General features: G+C 53.2%; 2 protein-coding genes across 4 annotated transcripts in view; both read right to left on the bottom strand.

The window, feature by feature from the left end:
- SHISA6 (shisa family member 6) overlaps window positions 1-20,393 on the bottom strand; it is a 276,674-nt gene extending 256,281 nt beyond the window's left edge. For all 3 annotated transcript variants that reach the window (XM_082708422.1, XM_082708423.1, XM_082708424.1), the window contains exon 1: window positions 19,690-20,393. In XM_082708422.1, the coding sequence (XP_082564548.1) occupies window positions 19,690-20,333 (644 nt within the window). In that variant the 5' untranslated portion in view covers window positions 20,334-20,393. The remainder of the gene's footprint in view (window positions 1-19,689) is intronic.
- A 44-nt stretch (window positions 20,394-20,437) lies between these two features.
- Window positions 20,438-26,345, bottom strand: LOC309852215 (uncharacterized protein; the record flags this gene model as incomplete). Its single annotated transcript, XM_082708517.1, has 4 exons — window positions 20,438-20,694; window positions 21,188-21,558; window positions 22,432-22,514; window positions 26,280-26,345. 4 exons carry the CDS (start codon window positions 26,343-26,345, stop codon window positions 20,438-20,440), a joined length of 777 nt encoding a protein of 258 aa, XP_082564643.1.
- Window positions 26,346-26,913: the final 568 nt, after the last annotated feature.

Raw genomic sequence — 26,913 nt, 5'->3', positions numbered from 1 at the left:
AACAAAAACACTTTGCTACCACGTTCCCATGGTAAGGAAACAGGGAGCTTGAAAGTTATAACAGAAATATAGGCCAATGGACTAGAACCGAGAGCCCAGAAATAAAACTCCTACGTCTATGGCCAATTGATTTTCAACAAGGTGCCAAGACCACTCAATGAGGGAAGAGCAGTTTCCTCTACAAATAGTGTTGGGACGAGTGGAAAGCCACATGCCGTAGAATGAAGTTGGACCCTTCAGTCACACCACATGTAAAAATTCACTCAAAGTGGATCATGGAGCTAAATATTGGAGCCAAAACTACAAACTCTTTGAAGAAAGTATTAAAGTACATCTTTATGACCTGAGGTTTGGCAGTGGTTTCGTATAGGTGACACTAAAATCACGAGGAAGCAAAGAAAAAAGCAGAAATCCCGGACTCCGCCAAAATAAAAAAACGTGCCTGCATCCGAAGGTATGATCCAGAAAAGGCAACATGACCATCAAGGAAATCCAAGAGGGGCACCTGGGTGGCTCAGTGCGTTGAGGCCTCTGCCTTCGGCTCAGGTCATGATCTCAGGGTCTTGGGATCGAGCCCCACATCGGGCTCTCTGCTCAGCAGGGAGCCTGCTTCCCTCTCTCTCTCTCTGCCTGCCTCTCTGCCTACTTGGGATCTCCGACTGTCAAATAAATAAATAAAATCTTTAAAAAAAAGAAAATGGGAGAAAATATTTGTAAATCATGTGTCTGAGAGGAGACTTATATCCAGAATATGTAAAGAACTCTTAGAACTCAATAATAAAAAACAACACAAGACCCAGCTTAAATATGGAGGAAGGATAGAAAAGACATTTCTCCCAAGAAGGTGCACGTGAAAAGCAGCTCTGTGTCATTAGTGATAGGGGAAATGCAAATCAAAACCACGAGAAGACGGTCGTCCAAACCTACTTAAAGAGCTCTCACCAAGAAGTCGGACAATACCAAATGTTGGCAAGGCGGTGGAGAACAGGGAACCTTCACTCATGGCTGCTGGGGAAAGTAAGAGGGTGCAGGCCTTTTGGTAAAGGGTTGGGCAATCCCTCAAAAGGTTAAACATAGAGTCACCCTATGGACCAGCAATTCCACTCCTAGGTGGAGACCCAGCAGAAATGAAAACGCATGTCCACACGACACCTATGAAGGTTCCTAGCAGCGTTACCGATAATCACCGGAAGGTGGGAACAGCCCAGAAGTCCACTGACGGATGAAAGGAAAAAGAAAATGCGGAATATTCACAGGATGGGTTATTTACTCTGCCTTTTTTTTTTTTTTAGATTTTATTTATTTATTTGAGAGAGAGAGAGCAAACATGAACAGGGGTCAGAGGGAAAGGGAGAAGCAGGCTGAGCAGGGAGCCCGAGGTGGGGCTCCCTGGGATCCCAGGATCACGACCCCAGCCAAACGCAGATGCTTAACCGACTGAGCCACCCAGGTGTCTCTTATTCAGCCTGAAAAAGCAATGATGTCCCAGCAGATACCGTGAAACCGTCGTGCTAAGTGAAAGGCAGCAGTCAGCGAAAACCATGTGTTATGGGATTCTGTTGACAGAACATGTCCAGGTTAGGCAGACCCACAGAGACGGAAAGCAGATTTGCGGTGACCGGGGTCTGGGGAAAGTGAAGAGTGATTGCTCATAGGTTCGGGGTTTCCTCTGGGGGAGATGAACATGTTCTCAAAGGCTAGCTAGAACACTCAGGGCAGGGCGGGGGGGGACATCCAGAAAGCACCAAACTGTACACTCTAAAATGGAACGATGAATTCTATGTCAGGTGCGTTACATTTCAACAACGCTGCTATTCCAAAAAAAAAAAAAAAAAAAGTATATATTAATTATCTGTTTCTTGCCTCTCAAGTGTTTATAAAGACTCCCTTCCCTCTGGTGCCTGTGAAGGAAGACAGGGTCTTGTGGTGAAGTCCACGACGTTGGGGAGGCCAAGACTGAGCCTCCATCCGTGCTTCTCCACGGTGATTCTGTTCCTCCCCCGCCCCCCGGGGGAGGGAACATTTGGCAATGTCCAGAGACGTTTTTGGCAGTCATGTCTGGGAAGGGCAGTGCTCCTGGCTTCTGGTGAGCAGAGGCCAAGGACGTTGCTAAACATCCCACGACACCCAGGCCGGCCCCTACAAGAAAGAAGGACCCGGCCCTAAGGGTCAGCAGTGGCGAGGTTAAGAAGCCCTGAGCTACCTCCGGGCAGCACGAGGGGAAGCCAGGCTTTGATTCAGGCTCAGTGCAATCCAGATCCCCAGATACCTAGTGAGCAGCCCTCACCAGGATGAGACACGGGGCTGGCCCCGAGATACTGAAGGGGATGTCCCCGAGGAGGGGGCCTGTGTGTTGGGACCTGGGCTGCACGCTGCCCAGAGAAAGGCGTGGAGATTGGGTCTGGCCCCACCGCTTTCAGCTCCCATTCCAGTTTCCGAGGAGATTGGCCCTGGGGCTGCTCAACAGGCAAGAAGGACGCAGCAGAGATGTGATTTTCGAGCAGAGCTCCCCTCTGGAAGGCCGGGGAGGCCCTGGACACCCGTCCCCTGAGAAGCCTTGCAGGATGCAGGCTCTGCGGACGCAGGGGTGCAGGGAATGCACTTTGCCGGAGACCATCAGGCTCAATGCACAGCGCTGTGCTTGGGTCTGGCCTGCGGCCAGAGAAGGAGTTTAAACTGGGGTACAGCGAGGCCGTCGCCTCGTGAAGACAGTGACTTGCCCTGTATCCTTTCCAGATGCCGGCTTGGCGGGGCTGAGCCGGGCGGCACAGCCAAGGGGGAGAGACGCACTAGAGAAGGTGTTCCTAAAGAGGCAGGCTTGCCCCGTGGGGTCCCTCATGAGGAACGCGCCAGCCAGGGCCACGCTCCCGGGTCCCCCACCTCCTGGCAAGGGGAGAGGTGGCCCTAATTCCCAGGCGGTGTCCTTAGGAGTGGTGCCCTCAGGCAGCTGCCCTCAGAGCCCCTTGCCTGCCCCCCCCCCCAGCCCGTGACCTCCCTTCCTTGCTCCTGTCCCTCTGCTCCTCTCCATCTTCCAACCCCTTCTCCCCGGGGTGCTTGATAAATATTATTCTAATTCTGAAACGTGCCATTCCAGTCCCATCTCATTAATCTGGATGTGCCCCAGGAAATGGGTTAGGGCCTGAGCGATTTTCCAACCACGGGAAAGAAAAGCGGTCAGGGAGGGATGGGGAGGCGGGGCTTGCAAGAAGAGAGTGGGCAGCCCTTTCCAGGTCCGAGAGCGGGGGCGGAAGGGAGGAGAGGACAGAGGGGGACAGGCGGCCAGAATGGGGGAGAGATAGGGCGAAGGAAGGCGCACAGTAAGGCAGGGACCCCGAGCCACAGAGAGGCAGTGGGGAGGGCGGAGACTGGCCTGGAGAGAAAGGGATACGGACGGACGAGGGGACAGACCCCGGCAGGAACAGGAAGTTGGAGGGAGGACAAGGGGGGAAGTGAGGAACAAAAAGAAATTCAGAGAAAGCGCTCAGAAATGACTCAGAAGGTAAAGGAGGGGGAGGGGCTCAGACAGGGGAAGGGCAGTGGGAACAGGATAGGGCCAAGCCAGCGAGGACGCAGGGGGCTTCCCAGCCAAGGGCGAAGCCCCCCGGCCCCCACCCCCGGACCACTACAAGCTTCTCATTTAAGGACCTGAAGAGTCTTGGGGGTGGCTGGCTGGCCCAGCGGGTGGGGCACGGGACTCCTGATCTCAGGGTCGTGATTTCGAGTCCCACATTGGGCATAGAGTTTATATCATAAAATAATAATAATAATAATAAAATAAAATAAAATAAAAAGAACTTGAAGAATCTTGCTAATCATCCCAACCTCCCCCCGCACCGCCCCCCCCCACACCCCGCGCCACATTTGCTGCCATATCTGGGCGAGTCTAACAAAAGCTTTGCCTGAATTGCCCAGATCGTGGCCTTGGCTCGCCGCTCCCTCTGGCACACGGATTCCTTGGCTTTCCTGGATGTGTGGCGAGCAGGGGAGAGTAAATTAACTGGGCAGCAAGTCGGAGCAGAGCAAACCGTCATATATGAGCATTCAGGCCAGGAAACTTCAGGGGTCCTCGGGAGCCACTGCGAGTGTCTTCACCATCTGCATCACTGAGACACCCCCGCACGTCTGTGCCCCACTAACCCAATCCTAGACGCCCTCGCCTGCCTAATCCGCCGTGACACCCACACGAACCCTGCGTGACCTCGGCAGGCAGTACTGCCCTGATTTTTAACCCGGAACTGAGGCTCGGACGGACTCTAGGGCTGGAATGTGATGGAAGAAAAATTCAAATCGGAGGTGCGGGACCCAAGTCTGGGTGTCCTTCTGCTCACTGGGACCGTGGCCTGCGCTGATCTCACTACCTTGGGCTGGGTCTGCTTGCACCCGTGAGTCCGTCGGGTCTCTCCACCTGGGTCTACCAACTTAGCGAATGCCAGCTAACATCTGGGCACCGAGAAACAATCAGTAAGTGAACGATTTGGGTCAAGACTCCTGATTCACCTGCTTAAAAACCCTGGTTAATAACGCCAGCGATCCCAAGGAAATGGATATGTGTTTGAACACCCCAAGTGTTGAGTTGTCTGGACACCGGCGACCAGGCCCGGTCAACATTTTGACGGGCTGCCACCTGCATTCCAGAGACACGGACTCTTTCTAAAAAGGGCACGTGGTTCCCCTGGACAAGAGAGAAATAAAACCTTCGTAGCCTTTGCTTCATAACCTTGCCTGCTTGGGAAGGTCAGCAGGAACTCAAAGGCTTAGGAAATGGACCGCTATCATTGACTGAGGGATGACTCTGTACCAGACCTCCATGCTAAACTCTTACACCCACCCTATCCTCCAACCCTCAAAATGACATGATTTGGGAGACGCTATTGGAGCCATAACTAACTGCTGGGAATACTAAGACTTTGCAAGGCTAGCCATATGGCCCAAGGGCACACAACTAGGAGGTGGTAAATCCAGATTCTACCCTTGGGTGGGTGAAGAGGCAGAGGCTTCCTTTAAACCACCGGATTATCCATCCATCCATCCATTCATGCGCATGCCCGTCCATCCACCTGTCTCTCCATCCACCCAGTCACATGTTTTTCCACCTAACGCATCCCTCCAAGGGTCTCTGAACCCAAGGTTGTAGGAGTGCTCAACGGTTAGCGGAAAAATTGGCCCAAACAGAAGCCAGCTCCCTCTCGGCTCTCCTTTCCTAGCGACCTCCGTGAGTCATCGACATCAGCAGCCGGAACGCTTTTACGTTGTTTTTAGAGGGCAACTGTTTTGTCCCGCTGAGTCCTGAGCAGAACACCAAGAGCCCTAGTCAGGAGCCACGGTGTTGCTCTACCGAACCCTTGTCCTCCTACGCAGCACTCAGTCCCTGGGCTTCGTGGAGCTTCTTTCTTGGGAGTTCCGAGCCCCATAAATGCCACGGATGGGAGAAACTAAGTTCATGTAGTGTCCAGTAAGCTTTTTACTGCCAAGGACAAGGCAAGCTGGCTCGTTTCGACCCCTAACTGTGTCTTTTTGCTTTCCAGAGGGAGTAGGAAGACATTTCTGCTGTTGGATAGGTGTGATAAAAGGCCAAACAGATCAACTACTCCATGAATAAGCTATTCTGGCTAATGCTCTTGCTCCTGAGGACTAATGAGAACGCTCTTGATCTTAAAGAATTTTCTAAAAGCATTCCTGCCTAATTAAGTAGAATATACTGAATATAATTAATATATTTTTTTTAAAAGCATGCAAGTTTCTTCCATGAGAGGGCCAGCAGCCTAATCTTTAGCTGTCTTTGGAGAACACTAAGCAAAATCCGGACTATTCTAGGAAAACACAGTTATTTGTGTAAAGACTGCAGGATGAACCATGAAAGGTTGTTTTTTTTTTTTTCTTTTTCTTTTTCCCTCCTTAAGTAAATCTCTGATGGCTCCTTTTGTATTTCTCCTAGAAGTAGGATGCAGACATTCTAATCTGGTTAAATTGAATATTCTGGTTATCAGAGTCCCAGAGAACAGAGCTTTTGCGAGATGCTGGAAGAGCGAGTGTCCTCTGTTACTTCCTCCTCCTACCTGTTCACTGGGCAGTCGGCGTGCCTTTAATTCTCCAAAACATGCGCTCCGGACAATCAAAGTGAATATATTTTTAATAAACACCGGCCGAGGAGAATGGCTTCATTTAGTTCTTATTTCTGGTTCTCTCACAGTCCACTTGAAAAACACAGCTGCTAGCTTTGTGTCTGCACAAGACCGCTCTCCTCATACAGAGAGGCTCCAAATGGGTGTGGAGATCTCCTTTGTTGTGGTAACAATGTTTGCGCATCTGCACTGAGCTGTTCTGGGGGTCTGAGTTGTCCCCGGGCACAATGGGAATTCATCGTGGCCAGTGAACACCACGGGACCGGGAGAGGGAAGGCTCAGCAGGCCTGCTTTGCTTTCCAGGTAAGCTGGCCACGTTGCTCCACCCCAGCAGGCACCTGTCGGGGGGCTGTGACGTGATGGTTAGCCCTGAGCCAGCTAGAGCACAGACATGCCTCCTCTGGCCGCCCCCCCTCCCCCGTCTGCCCCTCACAGAATACCCACCACACTCTGCATTTCTAGCCTCATGAATCATGTGAAAATTTACCCGGGAGTGGAAAATGGGGCAGCATCAACACCATGCCTAGACTTTCTAGAAACATCTGGATCGTCCGAGAACGAATCCAAGAGCTCGATGGGTCGAGGGCGTCTACCACTTCGAACTGGGGGAAAACAAAAATGCTCCCAAGATTTGTCAGCGTAGCAGTGGACAGGCCGGTGACACAGGAGGGCATACATGTACCCGCCACCCGTGTTTTCCTTTTGCTATCTCGGCGTCGTTCTCTCGACGTGCCAGAGGTGCGTGAACCGAAATCCAGGGCTGAGACCAAAGGAAGGTGGGGCAGCCTATCATGGGGGTCCTGCAGCCAGAATCCCCGGGCGGGAATGGTGACCACTTAGTATGCTGACGATCACCAGCTAGCTACGTGGGTGCCCTGCGTTCTGTTTCCTCATTGAAAAAAATAAAGCTGAAATAATAAAACCAAAAAGAAAGTCTACCTCTTCTGAGTTATCGCAGAGATTAAAGGAGTTAATATTCGTAGAGCACTTCAGACAGAACCCGGCAACCGGCAAGCACTATATAAATATTTGAATAATAAATAAATCCGGCGACAACTTCCTCGTGTCTGCTCAGGCACAGCCCACAGGAGCACACCAGAAGTAAGGATGGAAGAGGGGCTTCCCAGAGGCCTGCGTCCACGGTGCCAGATGGGCCAAGCTCTGGCACACAATGGCCACGGGTCATCCTGGAAGGGACCACCCACGTCCCATCTTTTCCGATCAGGCCTCAGGACAGGCCTGCGTCTGGTCACACAGCTGTGTTCCCTGAACCCTGAACCTGGCCTCTGACTGCCAAGTGCAAGGAAGAGTGTCCGTTCCTCTCCGCGAGGCCGTCACCAGCTGTGTTTCCGCTAGCCTGGGAGGAAGCTCCAAGAGAGAGCTCCGCCGAAAAGCCGGGAGTTTCACTTTGTGAGCAAAACAAATCAGGACTCCAGCGGGGCCTAAAAGAGCAAACGCATCCCACTAGCCAGGGAGAAGTTTGCTGCGAAGGTTTCAGCTGGGCTGTTTTTGTTTTTCGTTCTTCCTATTTCCCTTTTCCTTCCTTCCTTTCTTCTTTAAAAACAAAACAAAGAAAAAGTATAAACGTGACTGGCACTTCCAAACTCAACTATCTTCGCATCGACAGAACCATCAGAAGAGTGGGGCCCACATAGAGACCACCCAACGTCCTCCCCAATTTCATTACTTATGCCAACTCTTCGTTCAACCCCATTAACTGAGCACCTGCCTGTGCCAGGCACTGCTCCAGGCATAAAATACAGGTGTGAACGAGACAAGCAAACACACGTGTCGTCCTGACATCCTGGTCGGGGAGATGGACAGATGCCTAGCCCTGGAGACCCACTAATTTCCCAAAAGGAATCTTCAGACGTTTGCAAGGCACCCGAATGACCAAGACCTGCGTGTTGCTGGGGGCTCTGCTAGAGATTTATAAGCGCATTTTGATGTGAACCACCCTCGCACGGGTATAAACACTTGAATGCATGTCCCATGAGGAACAGACTTGTAGCTAGGGATGTTTATCCAAGGAAAAGGGAGACTGAAGGGGGCATGCCCTTGCCATCTCCATAGAGAAAGAAAACTTCTTGTCTTCCAGAAGAAAGGATAGATTTCCTATGGGTTGTTCCACTGGAGACACCTCATGCCAAGAAGTCGATGTTGGCTCCCCGTAAGAATTAACGAGAATTACGTCCTCAGAACCTAATGGACCACTCCAGGAACAGAGGGAGCCCAGGTCTCAATGCACATGTATGCGAGGACCAAAACAGCTCCCAAATCCCCTTCACCCAAGAGATGCTATGAGCTTAAGATGCTAAAGTCAAGCCATCACACCATTCTTACCTGAAGGGAGTGTGCAAGGAAAATGCATTTTCTCCCCGGACTGATGCATTTGATGTACATTCTGCTTGCCTCAACCTCCCGGGGTGGCTGAGATCCGAATGAGGCGTGAGAAGAACACAGCTCCACATCTCGGTGGCCCCCATCCCACAGCCAGGCTCACAGACCAAAGTCGGGGCCAAGGGACTCACCCAAGGGTAGGGCAACCGGAAGTGATCCCAAAAGGTGGGATTAGCCTGTCTCTTACCTCAGCTCCCAGGAAACCCTGGGTTCCTAACCCCCAGTGTCCAGGGGCTCATCCTGGGGCAAGAGGGAATGAGGAGAACCTTCTGGGTTTGGGGAGGACCCACTGCAGAGTTGGCAATGCCAAAAGAGAGAGAGTTTCCAGATTCTAAAAACTCAGGGCAATGCAAAAGAAAAGAAACCATAAGAGGGGCAATTAGCAGGAGCCCCCCAGAGGGAATTAAAAAGGGAACTTGAAGCAGCCTATGGTCAAGCATTCCCAATCTACTCAATCCCAATCAGTGAAACAGGCATGGAAATTCAAAAACACTTTTTTTTCTTTTTTAAGATTTTTTTTTTATTTATTTATCAGAGAGAGGTGGGGGAGAGAACGAGCACAGGCAGACAGAGACAGAGGGAGAAGCAGGCTCCCTGCTGAGCAAGGAACCCAACTTGGGACTCGATCCCAGGACGCTGGGATCATGACCTGAGCCGAAGGCAACTGCTTAACCCACTGAGCCACCCAGGCGTCCCAAATTCAAAAACACTTTAAAGGAAATGCATTCTTACTACTCCCGGGGGCCATCGCAAGATTACAAACGAGGCTAGGAAAAACAACAACAAAACAAAACCCAAAACCCAAAACATTGATCTTTGTGGAGCTGGAGAGCTACTTCATGGAATAGATAAGAATGATTGGTAATTAGCATGCCAACCGTCTAGGAAGAGCCTGCTTGAAAAATCTGTCCTACCGCGTGGTCTCTGTGCCCTGCGCACTCTTTGCAGTCTTGTCTGAGCTCTTAATCTGTTCATCACAGACTTTTATCAGAGGAAAGAAAAACAACGTCACCCAGGTCCGATTCGGATTCGGATACACGCGGAATTAGCAGAGTCTCAGTCGATGCCGTTTAATGAAGTTACAGCAGGACGAGTTCAAGAAGGAGAGCCGGAGGGAGAGAGAGGAAAGGGACCCAACCCAACAGAAGTGAAGGGGGATCCAAAAAAGCAGGACCGGTAGGAGAAATGCATCATCCTGTGGGAAAGTTCGAGCAAACTTCTCGGGATGCAGTCAACAAAGACACAGGGGGCCGACTGCTTAGTTCAATCAAAAAGAATCCTGATTTTTCCACGGGGCCCCGGGCAGCCCCAGTGCCTGGGAGGTAGGGACTGATGGCCATTCTTACCCAACCCTTAGGGATGACAGCAAGGGTCTGCAGTCCCAAGACCTCCAAAGGGAGGGGATGGGTGAGCTCTGGAACCCATGCTCAGGCACCACTTAAAATTAACAGCCACTCCCCCGCAAGCCCTCTTGGGTTCAAATCCCTCCTCGCTGGGGCAGCAAGACCAAAGGAAGATCCAAGAGGGGACACGCCGGAAACCATCCTTCCCAGAAGAGGACATTTGGCTAAGGGAGCCGCGAATATGTCCAGAGGACAGATGTCCTAAGTAATGAGACTTTAATACCGGAGCTAATGGGAACAGTACACAAGACCAAATGCCAAAAAAGCAAGGAATAATGAGTGTTTGGGAAGCCTGCAGAAAGCAGTGACTCCTCTCTCCCAAACGCCCGGGGAGCAGGGCCAAGGTTGTAGGCACCCAGAGCCTGGTTGGAACTTGGCCTCCATGGTCTCGAGGTGGGGACAGTGGGCGTGAGCAAGGAGGAACAGGGGTTCTCCTGTTCCTCAGACCTGAATGGGTCTGAGCCGGGATGGGAACTGGAAACGGTGTCCACGAACCTTCCACTCCCTGGAGAAAGCTAGAGAAATTGTTCCTACACCCGCCCTCCGTCGGGTGAGTGCCCCCCTCCATCAGGGACCCTGCCCAGGGCACCACAGGCCAGGGAGTGTGAGCCGCACAACTGCCCACCACCACGGCCCTGACCACCACCACTGACCGGGACAACGGAAGTTTGAGAGAAAAGGCTGGGGCGCTGAGGGCTCCCCGGGGTACCCTCCTTCAAGCATGCCTTTCAGGACAGGGGACTCCAGGTCACAAGAAGCAGAGAAACACCTGATAAGAAGGAGGAATGAGGAGACTTGGCTGGGAGCGTTAAAACAGGGAAAGCGCAGGACCAGAGCGGCAAGCAGCAGTGAGTCGGGCCAGACTCTGCCTGGTGCGCCCAGTGCTACGTGTTATAAATGGGGCAGGGAGGGGGCCGTGATAAATGGAACTGCTTGGGAGCTGCAGGTCTCGGTAATTAGAACCGGGAATGGCCCGAGATCCATCCCCTCGTCCCCAAAGCACTTCCTCTCCCCAGCGCCTCTATTACTCTCCAGAGCTGGACTCGTGCAGAACTGCCTCGGGGTGGGGGTGGGGGTTGGCGGGGGGGGGGGGGGGGGGACAGGTTTCTGCCAACACCGGTAAAGGATTGTTGTTTTTGTTGTTGGTGTTCCTCCATGGAATCCGGGTGTTTTGCTTCCCTTTTGTTTTTTCGCATTTTCTTTGTGTTGTCTTCACCCTCCTCCCTCAACGTGATCCATTCTTTGAAAACAAGGCTTTGCACTGCCCTGGCGGCCTCAGGCCCTGCAGGCCATACAAGCGAGGCCACCAGCCCGCTTCTGTGGCACCCTGATCTGCAGGGCTTGAGAAATGCCCTCATTTCTCACCATGATAACCCGTGCCAGGGCACTGTCAGAGGCCTCTTTGCTTTCTCAAAAAGTCGGAGCATCCCTGACCCGTTTACATCTGGGGCGGGGGGAGCCAGCTACCCCCGCATGGAGATAGAGACTGGCCATGTTCTAGCTGTGTGACGTTAGGCAAGTTACTAAGCCTCTCTGAGCTGATTTCCTCCTCCGTGCAATGGGCACTTATCCCGAGGGTGAAGGAAGGATGCGATGAGACAGTTTATGTCCAGTACATAGCAGGGTTCCAGGCACAGAGGAAGCCCTGGACACTGAGAGCTCTGGTCAGCCTTTCCCCACCCCCCTCCCTGTTTCATCCAGGTGACCTTGAGCCGTGCTCGCCCTGAGGCCTCTGGCCCTCCTCAAGGCCGGCTTTCTGCAGGTGCACAGAAGACGGAGTTGTGTAAGCTTCCGGGAAACAGACCTTCTCTCATTTTCACCTTTGAATGGAGGAAGGGGGTTTCCCAGCCACAGAGCAAGGCTGACCCCCCCAGGGTCCAACAAGAGTGCCCCTTAAGGGGGTGTGCGGGGACCAGAGGCTGTGTCCTGGCACGCACGCACTCTGGGAGGAGGGGCCAGGGGGAGTGCAGTTCATGTAGGAATCCACGCACCATGGTCAGGGGCAGCCCCACCTCCCTGCACGTACAAACACTTCCACCTGTCCAAGGGCTGTGTGGCCCCAGCGGGGACCTGACGCGAATGCCAGATCACGGAGGTGACGGCATCCACACGGACAGACGGGAGGGCGCAGAGACCCTCCAGCTCTGACCCCAAGCCCGGCCACATGCATGCCCGAGAATTTGGGTCCCTCAACCCTCAGAATCAAATTAAAAATCTAAATTGAGTTGTCTACTTATCTCATGAAAAAATGTGGGACATTCTTTTTTTTTTTTATGGTTCTCTCTCTCTCTGGGCAGTTATTTGAACTTTTTTCCCTGCATATTCGAGTGCTTTCTTTCCCCAGGGCCTCCACTGTCTGCCGGGACATGCTGATAGGACATGAGGCTGATTTGGGGAAGGCTGGTGATACCTTCTTGCATGCAGCGTGGTCTCTGCAAAGTGGCCCCATGGCCTCTGGGCTCGGCTTTACAAGGCTGCCGTTCCTTACTGGAACACCTCCTCTGGGCCCGGCCTCTGGGGACAGTGGCCATGCGGGGAGGGCAGGTCTCATTACCAGAGGCGCCCTGAATGACTGGCCGATCACTGACTCCATTCATCGGCCTCAGCCCGGTGACTCATCGCTGCTTACAAGAATCACATCTACCCTAAGAGGATAAAAATCTGTGCCGTTACGGAGAGTCGAGATGACATGCCTTGGGCTCCGAGAATACTTCCAGGAGGAACTGTGGCAACATTTTCTAGAGAAGAGGCAGCCTGGGACCTCCCAAGGTGACTGCTTGGATGGAGGACATATTAGGATAGGGATGTCCTGGCTCTTTCAAAGTTAGGATCGGGCGCATTGTAGGAGAGGGGTCCCACATTGCCTGCCATCAAGATGAATGTCACAGAATGGCCAGACCTAAATCTCCAGCTTCATTAGCCATCCTTCTAGAAGCTTCTCTGGACCTCTCTCCTTGTATCCACTCTGTCCCTGTGGGGTCATGGCCCAGCCCTGGGAACAGGCAAGGGCTGGCAGCAGTGAGCATGCCTCTGGGACTCACAGAGCTGTCATATATGCGGGGAGCCATCCTGGAGGACAAAGGGGAAATCCCCCCCACATTGGGCCCACAGGACGCCTGGAGGTCTCTGGTGGTCTCTCGCAAAACTGAAACTCATTGAACCTGGTAGGTCTCAGTGCTCCTCCCCCCACACACCCCATTTCTGGGAGAGAGAGAAAGCATTCAGAGCCCACATTCTGAATTACAGAGGTCGGCCCATAGTTTTGCTTGGTGGCCCTTTCCCCTGGTTCACAACTTTCTGGCTTTTGTTGCATTCCCTCTCTTCCGTGCTCTGCATTCCTCGGATCCGATTAAAGGATGGTGCTTAGATCAGGTCATCGCCCTCTGCAAAGGGACCTGGAGAAAACTGGAAGGGGACTGGGGAAGACGGACAGAAATCATTTTAGGCGATGGTCAAACTGAATGAGGAAGGACCAAAGCAATGGAGGGAAAGGAGAGAGGCTAGAAGTCTGTCACTTATGACTCCAAACATCTGGGGAGTTATCTGGTTGCAACCGAGAGACAGATGCCTAAAGTGAAGCCATCGAGAGACAGATGCCTAAAGTGAAGCCATGGTGGGTGCTCACTGCAGGAGACTGGGCTGGGCCATATGGCGCCAGGAAAGTGGGCGGGGCCAAGCCCCAGCCCCGCCCCCAGCTTCCGGGTCTAGCCACACACACACCCCCCCCACCCCCCAGCTGGGGACCACTGGCATTATGATCTGGCCTCCCTGGGCATCCCCTGCCTGTAAAATCAGGAAGTTAGGCTACATGACAGGCCTGTAATAAAAATTCTACAATTCTGTAATGATGACAAAATAATAAAACGTATGGTTGGCCCTTAAGCAAGGCAGGCGTTAGTGGCAACAACCCCCTTGTGCAGCTGAAAATCCAAGGATAATTTCTGACTCCCCCAAAGCTTAACTACTACTAACAGCCTACTGTTGAGCCCAACCTTCCCAATAACATGGCAGCCAACCCACACATATACTCTATTCTTACAGTAAGCCAAGCTGGAGAGAAGAAAATGGCAAGAAAATGGTAAGAAAAAACTCGTTTTCAGTTCTGTGCTGAATTTATTGGGAAAAAAAAAATCTGAGGGTGCCTGGCTGACTCAGTTGGGAGAGCATGTGACTCTTGATCTCAGGGTTGTGAGTTCGAGCCCCACATCAGACGTGGAGCCTACGTTTAAAAAAAATGCAGAATAAAACTATTAAAAAAAAAAATCTGTGTATCGGGGGACCCGCACAATTCAAACCAGTGCTGTTCAAGGGTCAACTGTATTCCTCTGCCTTTTCAGGACAATCTGGTTTCACTTCTAAAGATAAAAGAAGAACAGACAGGGGGAGCAATCATCTCAAAGGGGTCTGAAATAGCCTGCTCAAGGCCAAGGGACAGAGACCCTCTGAGGTTTGTGGGTAAACCCCTTACGCCAAGCCCTCTTCCCTGTTCCAAGTACCAATGAGAAACAGGAGGTCAGAGATGTGACTCAGGGAAAAATAATGGGCTGGAGTTTCCCAAAACAGAGGAAAGAGGGAGAAAAAAACAATCACATCAGAAGGTATTTAAAAAACAAATTAAACCCAGGTTCTAATACAGTCCCTTCCCCATCGCCCATGTGAGACATGTCACCGGCAAGCTTGCAAGGCAATTTTGTGGTTCCGCAGGATGGACGTCCAGGGATAAAATCAAGATTATAAGACAAGATGCACCTGAGTTCGCCATAATCTTAAAAGCAGGCTAAGCAGCATGTTGCACCGGGCACTGTGGCAAAGAGGGAGGTGAGAGGGTAACATCCCACGGCCAGCGTCTGGCCGCCCCTTCCAGCCCGTGGTGGGGATTCGCACCCTATGGAAAGGCAGCAGGGAAGTTAGGATCTAAGGGCAATCGATCCTGCCAGGCCCTGGAGAAATAGGGGAGTGCAAAAGGGAAGGACAAAGCCTCCTCTGGCATAGCCCCCTTCTACTCTGGGTCTGCCCGGGGCTGGGAAACAAACCTCTTTCCATCCGCTCGCTTCTTCAGCTGTCTGAACCCCTGGATCGGAATCAACAGCCAAATCAATCGGATCTCATTAAAAGAGGTTGAAAACAGTGAACTGGACTTTTCCTCCACCTGGGGCTTGGCAGTCTAGCACTGGGGGCAAACTCTTGGTATCTTAGCAGCGGATTCCTCCTGAGGAACGCGCTCGGAGCCTGGGGTCAGCGGTGGGTGGGGACGGGAGACACATGGGGTGTGCCTTCGGGGCTGGCGCGGGGGTGGGAGAGGACAAGAGCACAGCAGAGCAACAGACCAGGCGTCACTGTCAGCGCGCCAGATTCCGGAGAAGCAGTTTGCACGGCTGACCTGCTAAATCCAAAATGAACTCTGCCGCCCTTCTGTGTCCAAGGTACCACCTTACAGGCTTAGGTTATGTGGTTTGAGACATACCTCGCCCCCCCCCCCAGCAGGTGACCAGGGCTCCTCCGTGGAATTGAAGGCATTTGTATGTAACCCAGGACCTGGGCACCACATCTGCTTCTCACCCCATTACCTCTCTCCTTTCGCCATTTTTGCCTCCTCCTGTCTTCTGGGTGTCCTCCCCTAACCCCTCTTCCATAACCTCCTTAAATTCCTTGACAATTTCCCTGCATGCATTTTTTTCCCCTCCAAGGCAAGAGAAAACAAGCAATGTTCAGACCTTCAGTCCAAGGCAAGATTTTTTTTCCCCCTGTCCTTCCAACGGCTCTATTTGAAGGAAAAAACAAGTTGACTCTCTATTTAGATCAATTCATTACGGTGAGCTCGCAGTGCTCCAAGAAATGGGACCGTTTGGGGAATGCTGAGACAATTCATTGCCTGCGGATTCGGGGAGAAAATTCACGACATCAGCCGGCAGAGGGGTCTTGCTATTGCAAAGACACGGTCAGGCAGCAGGCAAGGGGCCTCTCTGGATTTTTAGAGGGAGAGAAGGTGGAACGGAGTGTTCTCTTGATTCCTCTAGAAACAAGCAGAGGAGCCCAAAGACAAAGGAGCCTCCTGATGGCTGTCAGGTCACTTCCTGACACTTTTCCTTTATTGCAGACTGCATCTGCTCAGGTTCTCCTGCCTGCAACCCTGAGCATATGACCCCCCCACCCCAAATTCCTCCATCCCCTCCATCCCTACAGAATGGGAGGACCCAAGGCATCCCTGACTCCACCAACTACATCCATAGGTCCCTAATAGCTCCCCGGTCCCAGCTGCTAGGTAGCCACTTAAAAAAAAAAGGCAGACTTTCTCGCTTGGAGAGTCTCCTCTCCAGGACACTAATGTGAATGTGAGACAGCTCCTAGAGGGGGCCTTTGCCTGGGCGGAAGCACTTGCCCCAGGGAGAACATCACAGCCCCTCATTGAATAAACAGCCCCAGGAAGCAAAGTAGAAACTGTTGGGGCTCCGGGGCATGCCTGTGGTTTATGAGCTTGAACCTCAGCTGGGGGAAGGTGAAGGGGGAAGGTGAGTTAGCGACCTGGTGGGGGAAACAGGGCCATGGCTGGGAAAGGAGGGCACCCCCTAGACTAGTGGCTCCCCAGACCCAGAGCATGGCCCAGCCTTTGGTCCCCCCTGGCCGCCCATCTCTTCCTCCCACCTGGGGTCCAGCTGAGCTGGTGTTGGCATCACCGGAGAGCCGAGAGTTTCCTCTACAGACACTGACTCCACACACAGAAACAGGACGGCAGGGTCTAATCACTTCTGGAAAAGACTAAATCTGTTCTTCCCTGCGGGGGCCGGAGCAGTGAAAGGAAGCCAGGCTCTAAGAAATGTGTGCCACGGGCGAGCGGAGGGCTGGCCTGCCTGGGGACACCAGGAGGAGGCAGGTGGCTGATCTCGGGGCTGCAGCCTCCTCTTCCACCCCTTCTAACCCCCTCCCACAAACATCCCTTATGATGACCTGGTCCTCCTCCCTCGGACCCAGCCCCTGCCCACCCCGCTCCCATCTTTGGAGAGAAGATCACATTGGAATAAATCCTTCCCCTTTCCAGAAAGGAAATGTCTCTGCTGAACTATTTCAAGGCATAGGGAACCACACACACAGCCCACTTCCTCCACGGACCCCCCTGGAGAGGGTGCATCCTCTCCTCCCCCACCCCCTCCCTAGGGAAAACTCATAAGGTAGGACTCATTCTCTCTTCCCACTTCTCTACTCTGGTTCCCAACCAGACCCTCTGCATGGAAACCCCACCCCCACAACCCCACCACCGGAATGGTAAGCGGTGACCTCTCAAGTGTGAGCGAGTTGGGATGCATCCTGGAAATGCACCCATGGGTCGGGGAGCAGCATCCTGCCATGTGCATGCTTTGCCTGACATATCCGGGGAGGGGAGAGGTCGAGGTGGGATGCTTTGGTGCCTGAGTCACCCAGAACTGGATGCTGAGCTTCCCACCCACCCCACCCCACCATCCCCCCTCCCCCACCCTGCCCAAGGTCATCATGGTGTGTCTGGAGGGAGGACTCAGGCTCTGCCCCCTTTCCCCCAAAACAGAGACAGGCATTGTCCCCCACCGAACAGGCCCCAGTATGTCGGTTTCCAAAGCACCCAGCAGGCAAAGCTACAGCTGCTCGCAGAGAAGCTGTGAACTGAATAAAATCAGGAGGTGAATTTGAGAGAGAAACATCCTACGTGAACATCACGGTCTCAGGCTAAACTCAGCTCCCTTTCACGATTACCTTCCTTCCTGACCCCAGAGGGAAACTGCTCCTACACCATCACCAGTCCCTGAGCCACACACCTGTACACAGACAGTTATCCTAGTCCGGGGTTTGGGGGGGGGGGGTTCGCCGTGATGGGAAGGGGAGAAAACACACCCCAAGGAACAGTGGCACGTCCAGGGTCACAAACCAGCAGAACAGAGGCCAGCACCAGCATCCAAAGACCATCACTAGTTTCCTCCCAGGGGATGACAAGTGCGTTCAGTAGGGGAATATGAGGGCAGGGTAGGGGGAAGCCCAGAAAAGAAAGAAACCAGAGCAAGGGAATGTGGGATGAGTGACCAGGAGCCCAGGAGAAGGCACCTGGAGGTAGGCAGAGGAAGGACCAAGTACCACTGCTTCTGGAAGGTGCCTGTCCACAGGCTATGACTTCTATGCTTTCCAAGGTGAGCCACGAGGGAGAACCCTTCACCAGACCTGACCCCAAGGAGATACGGACTGCCCGCATCCCATTTCTCACAATTCCTCCACCCATGCCCGGGACCAGCCAGACACAGACTCACTACCTAAAAGATAAGATGTTGGGGGGTTGGGGAAAGGGGCACAGTGGCCCCTTAGGGTGATGAGTGAGGAATTATACACAGGTTTGCTTTTGGAAACACACAGTTCTGATACCCAAGTATGTATGTCACTATTGAAATACCCACACGTCGTGCGTTTGACTCAATAAAACCTGCCAGGGAGTATCATCTTTTCTCAACATCTTCAAAGGAAGAAAAAAAAATCATGCCCAGAAATTTCTATCTGCCTTTCTCTCTCTTCATCAAGGTACGGCTGATTAATGTCCACAGCGGCAAGGGAAGAAGGCATTCAGGCCGAAAGAATAGAAATGAGTTTCAGCTGTGTGGTTCGGGGTGGGGGTCTGCTTGGCACACGCAGAAGCAGGACTGGCCTGGGGGAGGGGGTCCTGGTTACCCAGGCAGGGCTCACACCGTGTGCCAAAAATGGAGGCATGTCCTGGGGCAGGATTTGTTCCCTGAAAGACTCTGCTGAACCAGGTCCAGCCATTCATCATCACGAGGGGATTGGAAGCTGAGCTAACTTTGCCTCCCCAGGGTGCAGCGGTCCCTGACTTGGGAAGAGAGGCTGGTTTCCCGTTCTCTGAGCTCCAACTTCCCTAAGGACTCCCTGGGAGCCAGGGCCCTGGGGTGGGAGGCAGTCAGGATGGGGCTGTGCTTTGCCATATTTCGAGCTCTTGCCATAAGTTTCCTGGGGAGGCTGCCCCCATCACCCCACCCCCAAATGTAAGCGGTAAAAGCTGCCCACTGGGCTTAACACAGCAAGCATGTTAACTCAGAGCATTCTGCCGACCGGGTTTGAAAGACCAAGTCCTCCAGTCTCGGCAGGAAAATAAGCATCCCACTTGGGCAAGGAGGCAGTAAAGAGACACCACCTGCCCTTGGTCAACATGGAATGGAGAAATTTTTTACCCCTTCTTCCTGGGGAAGGCGTCCCTTCCATACCACCCCCCCAACCCCATCCCCACATGGAGAACACCCAGCTTATACTAAATCACTTGATACTCCCTTCTGTAAGGTTCCAACATTGTTCACGGTCCTAGACCGAAGAGGATGTGCTGGTTAGACTCAGAAAGCCAAAGCCAAGAGGAGCCTACCCCAAAGTGCCCACTTGCCCTGAAAACTGAACCCCGGACCCCACCCCATCCCCCATCCAGGGTTATGGAATTCATAAAATTCCAGGCTCCAACTTGGGGGACCCCACTGATCCTTACTCTGCCCTGTAACTCCCCTACCTCCAAAGCATGCATTCTGGACTCTGAAGAAAGGGTGGAAATAAGAAAGCTGTGATTTATCTGCATGTCAAGGAAGCAAGCGAGGGAGAAACTGTCTTAGAGAGTCAGAGCGACGTGGTGGCGCCGAGTGTGAAGCGGACCCGGGATGGACGTTAAGAGGGGCGAGGCTCAGCGGGAGGCTGGGGACCTGGGGACTGGGGACTCGGGGACCGGCCCCGGGCGGCCGCTCGCGCGCACACCCTCTCACCTGTGGATGTTCATCTCCCGCGGAGGGCGGTGGGCCTTGTCATAGGAGACCTTGGCGAAGACGCCGGCCACGATGACAAAGGCGATGACCCCGCAGGTGATGTAGACGGTGAAGTTGGTCTTGTCCTTCTCCGGGTCGTACTTGTTCTCGGGCCCCGGCGACACCACCTTGGTGCTGGGCGTCTGCACCCACACGGGGCTCTGGTAGTTGGTGCACTGGCGCTGGTCCAGCTTCTCGTGGCGCTTCTTGCAGCAGAAGCGGTAGTAGCAGGTGCCGCAGCAGTACAGGTAGCCGCTCTCGCTGTTGTTGCACTCGAACTCCTTGTCGTACTGGCCGCTCACGTCGTAGTAGCCCCAGCACGTCTCGTAGGTGACGGCCGCGCTGGCCGCCGCCACCGCCACCGCGGGCTGTCCCCGCCGGCTCCCCGCCTCCGGGCCGCCGGGCGCCCGGGCGGCGGTGCCGTTCAGCTCGCGGCCGCCCCGGGCCAGGGAGCCCCCGGGCCGTCGGCCCCCGACGGCAGCGGCGCCGGCGCTCAGGGTCCGGTTGGCGGCGCGGCCGCGGGCGCCGCGGGCGCCGGGCAGCAGGTGCAGGGACTCCAGCGAGAGCAGCAGCAGCAGCAGCAGCAGGAGGCGCCGCAGCGCCATGGCGGGGCCGGGCGGGAGGGCGCGGGCAGGCTTCCGCGGCAGGCCGCTCCCCGGCCGCCGGGCTCCGAGGGCGGCGGCGCGGGCCGGGCTGGCGGCGGAGGCGGTCAGCGGCGCCGGGGCGATGGCGCCATCGAGGCGCGGGCGGCGGCGGCGGCAGCGGCGTGCGGTGCGCACGGACCGGCCCGGCGCGGGCTGCTCGGGCGCTCACGCTGCGCGCCGGCTCCGCGCTCTCCCTGCGGGCTCGGCGCGCCTCCCGGGCAGCCCCATCCCCCGCCGGCGGCGGCGCGGCTCAGGCGGGACCCGAAGCGCGGCTCCCGGCGGCGGCGGCGGCGGCAGCGGCGTGGTCCCGTCCGGGCGGGTCCTGCGGGACAAGACGGGGAGCTGGTCACAGGGCGGGGCGGGGGGCGGGCGGGGAGGGAGCGCGCACCCTTCGAGGAGCCGGGCTCGGGGCCGGAGGGGAGCGGAGCCCGCGGAGAGACGGGGCCCAGAGTCCCTGCGCGCGGGCCACCGAGGGCGCACGGGCCGCCGGCCCCGCAGCGCGCTCCCGCCGCGGGCTGACTCCCCGGGACGGAGCGGTCTGCGGCTGGGGGCACGCGGCGGCCGGCCCTCACTCACTCACCATGCCCGGCTGCGACTGCAGAGGCGGTGGCGGCGGCGGCGGTGGCGGCGGTGGCGTTGAGGGGGAGCGCAGCGGCCGGAGCGAGCGAGCCGGGAGCCGCCGGCCGGCCGCCTGCACTAGTGCCGGAGCGCGTGCGGGAGGGAGCGAGGGAGACACACGCACTCACATACCCGCACACGCGGGAGCGCCGCGCGGGGAGGGGAGGGGAGGCGGGGAGGGGAGGGCAGCCGCTCACCGCCGCCCACGTTTACACGCCCGGGCGTCCGGGGGAGGGGGCTCCTCTTCGCTGCTCCCCCCTCGCGGCGGCACTTGAAGCTCCGCGTCACCAGAGCCCAGGACTCTGCTTTTTCGAAACAGCGAACCCGGCGGCGGAGAAGGGGCCCGGAGCGGGGCGGGAGTGTCCCCTCTAGAGCCGGCCCGCGACTGGGCCGGATCTCCGCTCCCTTCGCCCCGTCCGGGGCGGCCAGGATTCCGACACCTTCCCAGAGCCCCGGGCCGGGCGCTGCCAGAGCGGGGACTTGGGGGATCTGCAAGCCTTTGCCTCTCCCTAGCGGCGACGCTCGCGTCGGAGGGAGCAGGCCAAACCCATTGCTACAGGTTCCTAAACTGAGACCAGAGATCAAGTGGCTTGTCTGAGGTTACAGCGCTGCCAGTGAGCTGGGCCGGCACTGCCTCCCCTGGGGCGCTCTCCTCTCTAACGCCGCCAACGACGCGGACAAGGACGCAAGGCAACGCCAGCCCTGGATGGTTCATTTTGTTGCCTCTTCCCGGAGCTTTTCCCAGAGTACTGGGGCAGAGTTAGAAAAGCTGCCAGAGCTTCTAAGACTCAGCTTTGAAATCCCTCTGCTGTAGGTGAAGGGGTAGGGAGTGCCGAGAGGGAGGTGTTCCCATGTCCTTGCTCATGGGATCTGTGGAACGGAGTCCCAGGTCTAACTCCAAGCTTTGAGGCCACCCCAAGAGGGAGTCCTAATCATCTCTTTGGCACGCGTCCATGGGAGGAGATGGGGGAAATGAGAACAAAAAGCAGGGACCACTGCCAAAATCCTGGCCTGGCCTTTTCTGCAAGTGCCGGTGTGTTCAGGTTGAAGGCAGGGGCAGTTGTCAGAGTGTGGGCAGTAGAGATTGTGGGAAGGCTGTCCATGAAGTCCCACTGGTGCCTGATCCAAACTGAGGATCCCCCATGCCAGAAAGACAGAGAGCCTCTGACTGGAACTTCATAATGGATAAGTTGGAGCAGAGGCCCAGATTGCAAGGCACCAGAGGCAAACCCTGGGATGCCTTCCCTTCTCCTTCCTCTGAACTTTCTCTTGCATTCTCTCAACTGCATCTCCCCTGCCCCCTCTTAATGCTCCTGTTCAGTAAACACCTATGTCGTGCCTACTCTCCACCAGGCACTGATAAGTGCCGGGATAAAAGATGAGTAAGCCCGTCCCCTTCCTCAAGGAGGCAAGCTTGCAGAGCACTCCAGAGACAGCTCACCAAACATTTACCGTGTCGGTGATCACATCCCATATAAAGATGGGCACAGAAGGCTCGGAGAGTGCAGATGTCAGGCTCCTAGCCTAGCCCTGGAGGGGCAAGATCGGGGTCAGAGGCAGCTTTCTCCGTGAGTTAACGAGCAGAATCTTGAATGAATAATGAAGAATTAATACAGCAAGCAGAGGGGAAGGACGCTGGCAGCAGAGGGAACATCATTAGCAAAACCGGAAAGATGCAAAGCCCTGTGGGGGGGGGGGGGGGTGAGCGAGAGGTGTAGCAGTTGAGCAGAAACTCCGAGGGAGTCTTCCAAATAAAGCTGGCAGGAGGGCACCTTATCTCCTGCCAAAGAACTTGAATTGATTCTGCGGTTGACGGAGAGCTATTGGTGGGTTCTACTCAAGGGGAAGCCACTGTCAGATTTACACATTTGCTGGCTCTCTAAGTCAGCTAGAGTAAGGGACACCACATGGGAGAAGAGCAATTTGGAAACGGCTCTGAGGACCCAGGTAAAAGTCGCCGAAGGGCCAAAGTAGAGCACTGGAGGTCAGTGCCCACAGTACAGAATGACTGGCATGGTCGAAAGAGCAGGTGCAGGACAGCATTAGCAATGGACATGCTGAAAGGGTATGTGCTATGGTGAGTGCGATGAAGTGTATAAGCCTGATGATTCTCAGACCTGTACCCCTGGGGCAAATAATACATTACATGTTAATAAAAATAATTAATTTTTTAAAAGAGCCTGGGGGAGCCTGGGTGGCTCAGTGGGTAAAGCCTCTGCCTTCAGCTCAGGTCATGATCCCAGGGTCCTGGGATCGAGCCCCACATTGGGAAATCTCTGCTCAGCAGGGAGCCTGCATCCCTTCCTCTCTCTCTGCCTGCCTCCCTGCCTACTTGTGACCTCTGTCAAATAAATAAATAAAATATTTTTAAAAATAAAAAAATAAAAAATGTAATAAATATATTTATATATAATACATATGTATGTATAATAAAAAAAATTAAAAAGAGCATGAAGCAAAGCTATTCAGTACCAGGGCTCCAAGCTCAAGAGCACAGGTAAGAAAAGCATATCCATTTGGGAACCCTAACATAGGCATATACATCTGGAAATCATATTTCCATTTTCCATATTCCAAAACGCATTCTTGACCCTTCTACTATGCACAATTCTTTTTAAACATTTTATTTACTTATTTTAGAGAGGGAGAGTGTGTGCCTGTGAACAGGGTGACGGGCAGTGGGAGAGGGAGAGAATGTCAAGCAGACCCCCCCCCCCGCCCCGGCTGAGCACAGAGCCCCAACACAGGACTCTCAACCCTGAGATCATGACTCGAGCTGAAATCAAGAGTCAGACGCTTAACGGACTGAGCCACCCAGGTCCCCCACTCTGTGCAATTTCTAAGTAGTTTCCTGCCTTTTCTCCTCCCTGAACTTTCATTTCCCCTTTCCTTATTCCATGATTGCCGAGTCCATATCTGGGAGCTTTCTAGCAAGGGGTAGAAACATGTCTTCCTCATGTAGGACTCGAACAAGACTTGATCAGTGGTACTGAGTAAGGGAGATAGATTCGGACCTCAGATCGTCCCCCCACGCAAATGTGATCGGAGCCCCTGTGCTCACAGAGAGTAGGGTCAGCAAACCAACAGAAAATAACAGTATCTCAGAGTTGTACAGGATCTACAAGGTTATTCATTCCAACCCTTATTGCAGTGCATTATATATGATTTATATAGTATATATATAAAATAGAAAAATATATATAACCATATATAATATAAGTATACTTATATATAACATTATATAATATTATAATATAATATGTAAATTAATTTAATATAAATAATATATACATATATTTATTGTATATATGTATATTTTAAGTTTTACTTATTTATTTTTTTACTAAGCTCTGCACCCAACATGGGGCTTGAACTCACGACAGGGCAATCAAGAATCACATACCCACCAGACTGAGCCAGCCAGGTGCCCCCACATTCTATTTCTTATTCACACTTCGAGCCCTCTTGGTCTGCCCTTTGTAGCTGACCAGGTTGGCTGCCACCACCAATATCCATTTGCCTCACAACATCTATTTTTCTCCTTTCTCCTTCTGGTTTCAATACCTGAATTGTTGGCAGGATGAAGGTGTCCTTCCTCTGTGGATTGAGCTTACCTAAAAGTACGTAGACAAGAGTTTTCTTTTTCAACAACCTATACCAACTTCAGACAGCCAGTCCATGGGCTCAGGATAAAGTGATCCAATCTCGAGGGTAAATCCCCATCTGGTCTAAGACCACAATGGGAATCCCATTCCCCCCGGGGCCAGTGATTGGTTAGGAATGGACACGTGATTGGTTAGGAATGGACACGTGATCCACTTCTGGCTAATACAAAGTGAGGGACGTGTTGGGAGGGTGTGGGAAATTTTCCTTGCTCTGAAAAATAGTGGTGATGCCTCTACTTTTTCTAGTGCTGTTTCTGTGAATGTCCTGAGCTCACCAGGAGGTGTCGGGGTGGGGCGTGGGGGAACCAGTCCTTAGTCGAAGCTGGTATTGACTCTGATCATCATTAGTGCTGCTCACTGACTTTCTCTGCCTTCTAGGTATATAGTAGAATGGGCAATTACTGGCCCATTCGTGAGTAGGAGGACCGGCAAATCGTGGGCAGAAATGATTTGTGTTATTTCTGAACCAGAGCATTTAATCACTACTTCAAGACACTCTAGAGTTCCCATTTTCCCCTGGCATGGTGATCAGCAATGTTCTATGTGGGAGTGGCTTTGTCAGCCTGGAAGTGATGACAGTAGGGACACCCTCCTCCCCCGTTTAATAAAAATGGTGCCTGGCCAAGGACATGAAGTGGAAATATACTTCTTTTCTTTCCTTAAAGCCCCTGGTAACTGGGTCTGTTACCGCAGCATATCCTAGCGCATCCTGATTTATACACTGAGGATGATGGATGGAAGGATGGAAGGAACATTATCATCTTGGATCTGTGCCCAGGGCTCTCACAACTCTGGTCTTCCAGTAATGGGAAATAATTAAATTTCCTTTTATTGAAGCCTCTTTGATTCCGGAGTTTCTTCAACATGCAGCCCAAAGCATCCTAATGAATATACTATGTATTTTTCGTCTCCATTCTGACTTTCTCTAGGATTTCTAGCTAGCTATGCAACTTTGAGTGAATCCTACCCTTTCCATGGAATTCAGTTTTCTCCTCTATAAAGTGGGGAGCTAAGCGGAGGGAGTGTTTCTACAAGCCACCTCCACTGTATCTTCTCACTGTGAGTCTTTACCATGGTCCCCAAGTTTAAGCATGGTCTCATGGCTCTGTGTGATCTGCTCCCCTGCTGTTTTTCAAAGCTCCTCTCCTCCTCTTCTGTCCTTACTCACTCTTCCCGACTGCAGTGGCGTCCTCGCTCTTCCTCAAAGTCTTTCCCCTTGCTCACTGCCTGAGAACCCTCCAGGCCCCGATGTATGCAGGATTTTTTTCTCCAACCTCCCTACATTTCTGCTCAAGCATCCCTTAGAGAAGCTCCCCTGACCTTCTGATGAAAACAACACAATCGCCACACAATGGCAATACCTGCCTGCCATTTCTTTTTCCATCATGACCACCTTCTCCTTCCCATGATATACCATCATGGCATTCATCTCTACTTGCTACATATTCATTTAGCTTTTTTTTTTTTTTTTTTTAAGTTCTCAGGGCACCTGGCTGGCTCAGTTGCAAGAGCATGTGACTCCTAATCTTGGGCTGGCGAGTTTGAGCCCCACGCTGGGTATACAGATTACTTAAATAAAGAAAACTTGAAAAAAATTAAAAATAGATACAAGTTCTCTTCTTACCTGCCACAGGAATGCCCGCTCATGCTTGAAGGTCGCTGCTGTTTTGTTGACTGCTGTATTCTCCATGTCTGGAACAACACTTGGCACACAGTAGGCTGTAGTCGGCACAGAAGGACACATCTCCAGCTGTCATCTCCTCTAGGGACACGGACTTCTCCTGCAGGAACACAAGCTTCCTTCCCTGAGTGGCCCACATCCAATGACTAATCAAATTGCAAGTAAAAAGGCCTAGTTATTTTAGCCCAATGGAGGAACTCTGATGGGCCATATTTTCTCCAAAGGCCCAGGTTCTCTGTGGCCAAGGCTTTGCTGGGCCATTATTCAATCTATGCAATCCTGCTTCCTCCCCCTAAAAAGGAGCCTGTCAACATTTGTCTTAGCCTCTGCTTCAAGAGATCTGAGCTCACCCCTTTGGCATTTAGGAAATATATGTTGAACGACTGAATGAGTCTATAATCCCCAAGTGGCATTCCTCTAAGTGACCATGTGGCTTTTGCTTTAGGACATCCAGTGACAAGTTAGAAACTACCTCCTAAGGCCATCCATTCCAACGAGAGATAGTTCTAATAGTTGAAAATCAGAGCACATTGCATTTTGTTAGTGTTCCCGATAGGCAAATCAATTTATTGGCTCA

This window comes from Mustela nivalis (assembly GCF_964662115.1).
Source record: "Mustela nivalis genome assembly, chromosome: 17".
Lineage (NCBI taxonomy): Eukaryota > Metazoa > Chordata > Mammalia > Carnivora > Mustelidae > Mustela > Mustela nivalis.
Note: the sequence above shows the minus strand (reverse complement) of the source record. Positions and strands in the feature narration are given on the sequence as shown.